Source organism: Mytilus trossulus, chromosome 6 (assembly GCF_036588685.1).
Source record: "Mytilus trossulus isolate FHL-02 chromosome 6, PNRI_Mtr1.1.1.hap1, whole genome shotgun sequence".
NCBI classification, from domain to species: domain Eukaryota; kingdom Metazoa; phylum Mollusca; class Bivalvia; order Mytilida; family Mytilidae; genus Mytilus; species Mytilus trossulus.
The window spans coordinates 31,059,143-31,071,183 of NC_086378.1; the positions used below are offsets into that span (position 1 = coordinate 31,059,143).

The following is a 12,041-nucleotide window of genomic DNA, read 5'->3' on the forward strand; positions in this document are numbered from 1 at the left end:
GTTGTCTGATAGATAGTCAAAGCACTCATTAATAGAAAAACAGAAACATACATTTGAAAGGAAAACCAGACACCATCATAACAAGAAATGAATATAAAACACTATTTGTTAAATTGCTGAATATCATCGACAAATAAAAAGTTGAAGTTCTGACTGACAATAAAGTCAAACAAAATGTCGATTTATCCTTCTTTTTTTCTTTTCTTTTTTAGCTTTTTTTAATCTGGCATATGACGGGTCCCTTAAAACATGCTTTACAAATATGAATAAAAGGATGTGTAGGGAAGGTCCTTAGACAGCAATCCAACGACACAAATAAGAATAAAATAGGACATCCAGAGGACCACATACATGTATAGACTATAAAAAAAAAAGCGTTGTCTATATTCCTCGAGAAAATGTCAGAAAAGCAAGATCTAATACCCGTAACCGAGTGGTACATGAATTCACCGTGGCTGTCTCTCCGTCTTTGCCAGTTTAATCGGTTTATGAGGATCACGAATTGCGGTTAAATTATCCGTTTTCTGTTATAAGGATTGAACTAAAAATTGTTCCCTACTTGGAATATAAACCTATTATCAAAAGAGTCTTATTTTATCCCTGTGATGTCCATGATTTATTTAGAGATACCAGATTTTATATCAAATTAATTTTGACATGTAGGTAAATATTGAGACACGCTATGTCTACTTCATATGTCAAGATGGTTATTCATTAGAAAATTCTTGGAAATCAGATATAACTTCCATGATTCAGATATTTGACATTGTTCTTTCTATATTCAATAAGCTTTGTCAAATTGAATAAAGCTATTACAAAATCATATTTTAGATCGTCAGCAGAAACAAGGTTGCTGTCAAACATATATATATCAACTGAAAAATGTGATATGAGAAAAGTGTCGATTTTTCATATCTTTGGCAACAAAACTTAAAAAATCAGTGACCGAAAAGATCTTGTAACAACTAGAAAATAATGTACATGCAAAATATGTAAGAAGTGCTGAGCGGAGAAGATATGCCAAAGAAAGAATGAGTCATACGCCATCAAAAACACTAAGAAGAGAACAATGAACGTTCAAAACATATAGGAATTCCAGATCAAGGTGACAAGCAGATACCGTAAAATATGATTGAAATAGGGTTGAACAACAATGTACAAGATTGACAAGGTTTACATACGGTAAATCATGTACACTCAAACAAGTGGCCAATTAGTCAAAATATTTCATTAAGCGTACTAGACGGAACGAAGCAACTTAGGTTAGTAAGGATATTCCAAAAGTATGTTTTGGTACGTTCTGGGTCTTGTTTTTGTAAATCAAAAATAATTACGTAAAAGTTTGATGAAATGCGAGAGTAATTAAATCATATTCCTTTGGAAGGTGGGCTGCAGTACGTAATGCAATGACGAAAAAGATAACATCCAGACTGCTTCTGTGTTGTCTGACGATAATAAATATTTATTTGTTTTATTGAATAAACCATATACAATGATAGCGTGTTTAGAGCCGACATCAAACTACTGACTTGAACCGTACATCCCTAATAATTGGCTATCATAAAAGGTTTATACTCTCGAGGTCACTTAATTGAATATGAAATGACTATTTAACGAGGAGATATGGTATGGTTTAGTATAGATGGAAACTGTTAACCATTCATTACAGTCAACTGTAATTCGATAGTTTTACAGCAGGGAAGGGGAAATCAATTCATAAAAATACAACAACATCCAGGTGAATGACATTTTCAAGTTACAGTAAATGACATTGTCAGATTACATTCAGCAATTACTTAGGAAGATACTGAAAATACCGATGTCAACATTCATAATGTCCTTTGTGTCTAAATTAACATATCGCTGATTATATTAATTTTGTGATTTATCCCCTCATGTTAACTTTGTGAATGATCAGTTAATCGAAAGATGAGAAGGTCCATCTTCAAATTGTACTCTTTGAACAGACCAATTTTAAAAAATAAAATAAAACTAGGAGATAAATACAACATATTTTTATAACAAATTGCATAAAAGATTAACCAAGAAAAATTTAACTAAAACTCTACTGGTCTCTTGTGTGACAGATGGGTAAAAGTCCGCTATCATCCAAAGTCATCTATGACTTTCATTGGGAAAATGGTATACAGAACAGCAATGCACTTTACATGTGGCTAGTTTTCTCCGTTTGTCTTCAAACAGAAGTATTCTGAGGGAACCTTAGTAACATCTCTCATTTAGATGTAATCAACTAGTATCAATCACTGCCTCCGATGGGAATAACCAATTCAAAAGAATAACGAGCTGCTGTCTGTCACTTCACCTTGCAATAATGATTCCTACCTGATGTTTCCACAAAACTTCGAAAACTTGCATAAAATACAAATTATCTTATATTTACCAGCCAATGTTTGCCTAAAAGAATGTTGTTTCTAATGTAACCTTTATATAAAATTTATTTCATTGGCCGTGACATTTCTATAGCCGCCATATTGAATAGCTAGAATCTACAAATTAATACAATATAATCGAAAATAAAACAACACCTACCCAAAAAAACGCCGCTTTTATGAGATGTTTTCCAAATTTGAATCGTACAAGTAACCGAATTACCTTCGCAGTTTAAAAGTTTTTCATTTTTATGACGTCATAAAAGCCTGACGTTTATGCTCCAAAAAGCTTTGTGAAGTTTAGCAAAAAAAATATATTCATACATTTTTGCAAGAATTAATGTATTATTTCTTTTTGTAATGCACTTTATATTTCGTATAAATACTTTAGGAATAACAGTATCGTATTTGTACAGTTGATGTCGTTAAATTTGGATTTGACGGTCAGAAACATTCGTTTTTAAAACTGGCTCCACTACGTGTCGTCTGTAAGGACATCGGTTTTATAACTTTTTTTAAATGACTTAAATTCAAAAATACATGTACATGAATCATTCGAGGGGAACATCTGCCAAGAGAAGTAATTTGTTTGATTGTGTGGGTTGTTTAAATAAATGGCTACATCTGATCCGATGCCTTTTGTAGGTATAGTTGAGTTTGGGAACCTTCGGCTATTATCTGCTCTTTGGTCGGGTTGTTGTCTCTTTGGCACATTCCCCATTTCCATTCTCAATATATATATACTAGTATATGTAAGTTTAAAAAATCAAATTTTTTGAAGGGTCCATAGTTACATGCCCTTCTTTTAAAGTTACAGTCCAAATCCTAACATTAACATAAACTGTTTTAGCACAGTGCTGTTACGAGAAAAATCTATAATTGACGTGCAGAAAGGAAGAATGGTGTAAAATGTTTTCTTACAGTCGATGGTAGGTTTGTCTTTTATCTGACGGGAGGCACGCTCATATTTTTACGTTAAGCGTCTTTTATTTATAAACTTAGATTTCTACCACTGTATCGTGATGTTTGCAAAAACAAAAAAAGACATGATAAAAAATTAAGAAGATTATATCAAAATAAGATGATTACCAATGAGACAGCTCTTCACCAGAGACCTATGACGCACGTCATGTTTTATTTATAAATGAGGTGAAGTTTTATCAATGTATTGAGTTTTAAGCTGATTTGCAGAAAGGATTATTTTTCGTCTTGCGAAAGAGAAAATTTAATAACATCCTAGTATTTGAACTAATGAATAGAAAACAAAATTACGTAACAGATGGGAAAAGGTATGTCACTTATGAATTTTACTCAGAAATATGACGTTTCTAAGGGTTTGCTTTCAGAATTCATAAGGTAAAATCAGAATGTTATCTATCCTTCTATTTTGTTTGCCAAAGGATATATGAAAGATTGGAGATTACTACGACTAAAAAGAAGGGCAATAATCTTTTTTTTCTTTCTTTACCGGCTGGAAAAGAAGATCCTTCGTATAGTATTGTTAGTTAGCTTGATGAATGGACACACTATTGCATTGGTTCTCCTTTTTTATCAGAAGTTTACAGGGAATGTCCTTTAACATATGGCATACCATACTTGCCAAAGAAAATATTTATATGAAATGTTTTTTTATAGTTTGATATTTCCAATTATGAGAAGAGTATGGTACCTTTCAGTACGAACGAACTCACCTGGCGGAAGGGAAGGTCCATTATAGTATGGTAAAGTGTGGTACACTTCAGTACGAACGAACTCACCTGGCGAAAGGGAATGTCCATTATAGTATGGTAAAGTGTGGTACACTTCAGTACAAACGAACTCACCTGGCGGAAGGGAAGGTCCATTATAGTATGGTAAAGTCTTGTATTCTTTCATCCTCGCTGTCTCTCATAAACCATCGTCTGCAAAACAAAACAATAACTCTGACAAATAGCATTAGCGAATACATAAATATGAGCTTGTCTGTACCAACAGAAAACAGCATTTTTGTAATTGCTACATTGGGTAATGTTGTTTACACGTTTTAAACAGCAAGATAAATCAGCAATCCATCAGATATTATTTTGAAAGTTAAGTGTTGTAACTTCAATCATCTTGTACTTTCTTTCAAAAAAAATTATACGTATTATTGATACATTTTTAATGTTTTTATTTTTCTGTGGGGCTCTTCAACTTTGTTCTTTATTTGGCCTTTTTAACTTTTTTGGATTCGAGCGTCACTGATGAGTCTTTTGTAGACGAAACGCGCGTCTGGCGTATATGCTAAATTTGGTCCTGGTATCTGTGATGAGTTTATTTATAATAATATAAATTGTTTTTTTGGGGGGTTGGCAGGAATGGGGATTATTGTTAGATTGCTTTCTTTTATTTCCATCATCATGGTGTTAAGTATTGGAATGCATTAAAACTTTGAAGGAACACATATATGGGAATATGGAAATTTTCTGTTATTCATATCCCACACTAATTTGGGAGGTTTACATTAAATGTAAAGCAAAGAGTATTTTGTTAATATTTTAATTTTATAAATTCCTTGTTAATTAGCGTATGCCCATAATTAAAAGATAAAGTTTTTATCTTATAAATTATGAAATTCACAAGGTGCTACAGAAGGGAAATAATGAAAAAACTTTTCTGACGCCACTGTCACATGACAAAATTATGTCTATGAGCTGATAGACAAAATATAACAGTACTTTCTTTTTCATTCGCTTGATATGTATTAACTTTTGAGTTTGCCATTTGATAAGGGACTTTCCGATCTAAATTTCTATTGAAGTTCGGTATATTTGATACTTTACTGCAAAATCACGCTGTAACCGTCAAAAACATGTCTTAAGACCTTACAACATCAAAGAGATGTTGTATATGATTGTCAATGAGAAGATTATCCACCAGAGTAAAAAAGACGTAATTTTAAGAAACTTTAGAACGACAAAAAATCAAAAATGAGGGAAAAAAATCCCCACAATATACTCAGTATGAAATGCCCAAAAATGACAAATATGAAACAAAAACCAATGGTCATAATTAAAACAAAACATTACACGAACATTCATTGGTACAGGAAACAACGAACGACATCCTTGTTGGTATTTTTCAATTAGATTAAATGATATTTTGATGAAAAAAAAGGATAAATATCATTGTCAGGATAATGCACAACTGCACTACACACAAAGTTAAAATTAAATAAATAAATTATCAAAAAGACAGTGGATACCTTATATGATGAAGGTAAATTCAGAAAAGCGCTTCGGACGCAAGAAATTATTAAACGTGTTGTTTTTAATTTTTTATAAACGTTATTAGTAATATTACATTTAACTAATCGTATAATTTCTTCCAGTATTTTAAAGTTTAGGCTGCATAGTCATACAGAATAATGTATGACAGTGTGTTTGATCCTAGGTATATTCACAAACGTAAAACATGTTGTTCGCATTGTATTCTTGGCTGAGATTCTATTCTGTTATATAACTCCGAATAAATAGGCATCGAACCAAGAAAGAAATGTCAAGTAAGCATGGTGAAAGAGCACTACTGCATTGCAAAGATTTAAACTGGAACAAAGCAAATATGTTGTACATCACTTTGCAAATACTAGAAAAACAATGGCATATTACCAATCAGAATGACAGATACAACACAAGAAACAAATACAATAATGTACGATACATGTTCTCAATATTAAATCATAGCTTTATAAATATAAGATCTAGAGGATGTCGAATAAGTGCCAATGAGTCAACTCCTCATCCAAGACAAAATTTGTAAAAGTAAACCATTATATTCGGTCTTCAACACGGAGCTTGGCTCATACCGACCAACAAGCTATAAAGGGCCCAAAAAATTACTAGTGTACAATCATTCAAACGCGAAAACGGTCTAATTTATATATAAAAAAGAGAAATATTTATGAACCGCATCCACAAACGACAACAACTGAACATCAGACCATTATGTTTTATTAAAAAATCTGCACTAAAAATAATTAAATAATACGCGGGAATACAGGTTCATTCGTATAAATTTGCTGGGTTTTTCCATACATTTATTCGAATGGGAATAATTTTCATAATGAACCTTTTGTATACTTGTTCGATTGTAATATAAGTACATTTAGTAATACAAATTGGTGGTACATCAAAGAGTAAAAAAAAGGCAAATACCACAAAACGATGGAAAAACCACACACAACAATATCAACAAAAGAAGAAAGAGCAGGCAAACAACATTCCACAAATTAAAACGTATATATAGATTTTTTTTAAATAAGCATGCATCATGAATCACATGCACAAAAAATGGCAGTAAATATAAAACTAGAGGCTCTTACGTGTTTGTAGATCTTACTTTACTGAACATTCTTACTACTTACAAATTCCTACATCTATAATAAACTTGGCTTTAGTTACAGAGGAAAATATTTTGTAAAATTTACCAAAATTTACCAAATTAATGAAAATTGTAAAAACATTGACTATAAACGGCAATAACTCCTTAAGGGGACAACTGACCATTTGGGTCATATTGAGTTATTTGTAGATCTTACTTTGCTGAACAGTATTGCTGTTTACAGTTTTCTATATCTATAATAGTATTCAGGATAATAACAAAAAACGGCAAAAAATCTTTAAAAAATTACCAATGCGGGGCTGCAACCCAACAACAGGTTGTCCAATTCATCTTAAAATTGCAGGGAAGATAGATATTGACTTGATAAACAAATGAACCCCTTGTCAGATTTGCTCTAAATGCTTATGTGTCAGGGTTATAAGTCAAAATCTACTTTTTACCCCTATGTTCTATTTTTAGCCATGGTGGCCATCTTGGTTGGTTGGCTGGGTCACCGCACACACTATTTAAACAAGATACCCTAATAATGATTTTGGCCAAGTTTGCTTACATTTGGACTAGTAGTTTCAGAGAAGAACATTTTTGTAAAAGATTACAAAAATTTACGAAAATTTGGTAAAAATAACTATAAATTGAAAAAAATTACTATAAAGGGCAATAACTCATTTAGGGGTCAACTGAAATAACAGATTATCAATTAACTATAACAAATTATCAATTAACTATAACAAATTATCAATTTGATATAACAAAGTATCAATTTGTTTTATCGAATTGATATTCTGTTATATAAAATTGATAATCTGTTGTAGCAAATTGATGATCAGTTATATCAAATAGATAATTCGTTATATCAAACTAGAAAATTGCATTGACTTAAAAGGCTTCCGTAGAATCCGAATCTTACAATATATGATTATACGAATCCGAACATTAACGATATATAGATATAGGAAGATGTGGTGTGAGTGCCAATGAGACAACTCACCATCCAAATAACAATTTAAAAAGTAAACCATTATAGGTTAAAGTACGGCCTTCAACACGGAGCCTTGGCTCATATGCATGTTTTTGAATAAAGAAACATTCAACATGGCGTTTTTCACTTTTCCTTTTACTTTCCGGATGACATATAAAAATCAACAACCCTTCATTTCATATCCAATAATTATATTGCTGGAACAAATAATCGGTTCTCTCTAATGTATTTCAGTAGTTATTTAGTAAGTGCAATTTATAGTTAGTCAGCACTATGTAGTATAGTTATTTATTCAGTGCGATCTAGTTAGTGAGCATAATATAGCAAGTTTTGCTATAATGTACAACTGATAAAGAATTTTTGCACCGGTTGAATCAATACGTACTTACGGTCATACTATATTAATTGCCAACACGAATTAACTAATTAGGTTTTTTCGTATGTTATGCATAACTCTACGTAGAAGAATTTTCTTAACAGTAAACAAAAATTCCGTGTTACGACATAACCCGTCTTCAAAGTTTAAGATTTATAAAAGTTTATCTACACAGTAAATCATTACATTATAACAATATGTCCTATACACACTTATATTCAAGCTACACGATTTTTATTATATCATTTTTTGTGAGCAATTTTCAAGTGTTTTTGTAACACTTAAAGCGTCATTTCTCGTGTTTTTTCCAGATATGTTCAAAGCAGAAAACTTTATAAAAGTTTGATATTGGACACATGAATCTAAACGATTCTGAACAGGATATATCCAATAGAATCAACTACAAAAACTAAAATTTTGTAAAACCTTTACCAATTATAATTTTCAAAGAAACAAAGATTTGGTTTTGGAAAGCGTGTCGTTACATTAGAAACCTTATTACAAACATGTTGTCTCTTCACTGATTTTACACTGAATCAGTTTATAAAGCCCATAAACTTAAATACGGTCCATGTTAACTTTAAGACCATTTGAAAGCATCTTAATATTCTTAAAGAGTCTCATTTTAACACCATAGTAAGCTCTTTGAATATGAATGTATTGAACGGTACTAACATGGTTTTGAATAAAAAATGAATTAAAATATAACTAGATATTAATTGCTAGACAGACATGGATACTTATGGGCTACATCATGTGTCTACTAATAAATTGGCTCTTCTCTCGAGATCGGGATTTTCTCGTACCGTTTAGCACGGGGTTTTGTTGGTACTAAATCTGATAAATGTGTATTAACTTATATTTAATTTGGGAAAACAGTGTATTTAGTTGTTGAAATAGACATGTAAAATAGTTTTCAGTAACGGCGCGTACTTTTACATTCTTATTTTAATATATTGATTTTTCTTCATGTTTTTGTTCGAATTTGTTGGGTTTTTTTTACCGTTCTAAACATGCTAGGTATACCACAACCTACTGTGTGTGTTTGTGCCTAGTCAGAAGCATGTTATGCAGTGGTTATTTTGAATTGATCAGTTTAGTTATATCAAAATTGACACATATTCTCTTAGTATATTATAGCACATAATTTTTATTTTTTATTTATCATTAAATATAACAATGTCGAGTCAAAAGTTCGTACTAACTATATTTACCGATAGTTTAGAATACGATAATGATATGTATGAATTTAAGTGTTATTTTTTTGCTTGTTTAGTTATTGTAATATTTGTATTGCTGTTGTCAGTTATAACATCCGCTCTTTTGTTTAACATTTTGGCAAACTTTCCTCTAAGAAATGACAGTTAGTGTTTTGCATTATATTATCTCATACTGAGAAAAGATATGTCTGTGCAAATACAACCTCCCAAGAAGGATCAAGTAGGAGCCTCCTCATGGGTTTTTATTTATGTGATTACTTGGCCCTTTTAATAGTGATTATTTGATTACCAAACCAAATAGTGATTATTTGATTACTTGATAATCTAGGACTGTATTTTTCATTATTTGGTTATCTTGTTTTTAACAAAATTATTTATGATAATGTAAATATATTGGCAAAACATTTGTGAGTATGTGATTACTGACACCAAGGAGGCAAGCAAGTGTATTTCAAATGCAAATTTAGTGTCTTTAAGCTACAATTTCGGGTGTTTTAAAACGAAAAGATTGGTTTAAAATTTAAACTCAAAATCTTTAAAAAGAGAATGCCAACAAATCGTATATATCACTGAAACAATCGCATATTTAGATAGTTATCGGTCTATGCAAAATTACTGGAAGGGGTTTATATATATGAAAAGTACAAGTAATTGATTCAAAATGTAAAGCACAACGATGACAAAATAATTAACCATTATGGCAAAATGTCCAGTTTGGATAATAAAGTTTCTAACTAAAAATACGTGAAAGGGTTCATGTTAAATAAACTATATGACGATCTCGGCTATGCGATGAAAAAAAAACTAGTTCGGTTTCTAAAGAAAAAACCCTGAAAGAGTAAATCCATGGAATATCGACATTTTGTACATCTCTTACCGTTATTTGATGAATTCATTAAGGTAATACATTTCCTATTATTCACATCAGAATTCATTGAAAGTCTAGTTCTATTTCCCCACAATTTCCACATCTAACCTTGGGATGTTGCATTGTGTCAGTACTTAGCTTCAGTACTTAGTTATAGTGAGGATCCACAAGGGGGCACCAATGTTAAAGGGAATTATACATCTTACAATTAAAACTAACATTACTCTTACGTAACTTCGGCATTCCATCAATATTTAAAATGATAAATTAATGACAAAAACGTGTATATTTAAGATAAAAGACATTATAAGATGTAATCATACTTTAAAGATTCTGTTTGGATCCCCGGTATATTAACGAGACATAATGAGGACTGACTATGATTATCCTATATTTATATGTAAGGCTCGTAATGTTTGTCTAACTGCCTCCCCCACGTTAGATATGTAGAATGACATGCGTTAGCACCCCAATGGATTGGTACCAAAGTAATTACCTATGCTGTGAAAACTGCATCACTTAATTACATTGGCAATTAGACAAAGTTAGTGTAATTTGTTGACAAAATTCGCATTTTTCAGTTGTAGAAATTACAAGGAATTTATAATTTAATTCGTTGTAAATCTCTGTGGAATGGACCTGCTTAACCTAAGGGGAAAATGAGCATTCATATATATTTGTGGTGTTCCATATCTCTAGTTTATATCATCTTTCAGTAAATTGTTAGGCCTACAGAATGAAGGTGTGTACATACCTAACACGCTTAAATCAGTTTAAAAAAACCTTCAATAAGCTAAATCTTTAATAAAAATGCGATTTTAACTGCATATCTCGTCTTAAAACATTATTTATAGATTTAAATCCAGTGCTTCCTTATTTCAAAATAACTTTTTTTGAAATATTTTATCTAATCAATATATAAAGTTAACATAGCAATTTATTGAGAAACGTTTCAGCATGTTCAGCGAAGATGATTTGGTCACCATTTTACCAGTGACTAATCAAAAGACATACACAGCTACATGTGCATGTGTGCTTTTGTACTACTAAAACGTAGGCTATTTATGCGGTACTTTTACATTATATATACTTCGAACTAATTGTACTAACAGCTATCTACTATTATGTGTAGTACATTCAGGTGAAACGTTTAACGTACCAGCCCAGTAGTCAATAGTTTTAAATTATTACACTTTAAATAGAGTTTCCTATCAAATAGGAAACAAGAAGCACATTTTACTATATATTAATTGTACATTCATAGAACTATTTAATGAATGACAATAATTTATTTCCATAAAACAAATTTTTGACTCTTCACATTGAATAATCCGCGAAGAGTCAAAAATTAGTTTTATGGTTCAATAAAATCAAAATAAATTATTGCCATTCATTATAAATAAATTTCTATCAAAAATAAGGCTCAAAGAACTTTTTATATTATTTATCTTGACAATAACAACATACACACATGTTAGCGTATGAATACACAACGTCAGAGTGGGCGTGTCGCCATCAAAATTGATAACATTGAAAATAAAACTAATAATTTTAACCAATCAGTTGACAGTAAATACACCAAATTTATTTATACTATCATGGTATACAACCAGCTGCCCCTTCAGTGTAAAATCATAGTAATAAAATAGTACGCTAGTTTGGATTAAATTATTACAACACCAATCCTTTATTTAGGTACATTTTCAGTTCTATGAAATTATTGTTCTTTCATTATAGAACACTGATAAAAAAAAATCTGATTCAGATAAACAACCATACCCCTCCCCCTTTTTTCAAAGTTAAATAGTTGCTGCCTTAGAAATACATTTGACTAACTTTGTCAACGTTT

At 31.0% G+C, this 12,041-nt stretch overlaps 1 protein-coding gene across 6 annotated transcripts in view; it reads right to left on the minus strand.

The window, feature by feature from the left end:
- The window catches only part of LOC134721104 (small conductance calcium-activated potassium channel protein 2-like), a 48,182-nt gene that overhangs the window by 13,692 nt on the left and 22,449 nt on the right, over window positions 1–12,041 (minus strand). For 4 of the 6 annotated variants that reach the window (XM_063583846.1, XM_063583842.1, XM_063583844.1 and 1 more), the window contains exon 2: window positions 4,214–4,291. In XM_063583846.1, coding sequence (XP_063439916.1) covers window positions 4,214–4,234 — 21 coding nt within the window. In that variant the 5' untranslated portion in view covers window positions 4,235–4,291. Of the gene's footprint in view, window positions 1–4,081; window positions 4,113–4,213; window positions 4,292–10,201; window positions 10,342–12,041 lie in introns of those variants that run through there. The other 2 variants (XM_063583843.1, XM_063583847.1) reach the window with 2 other exon arrangements.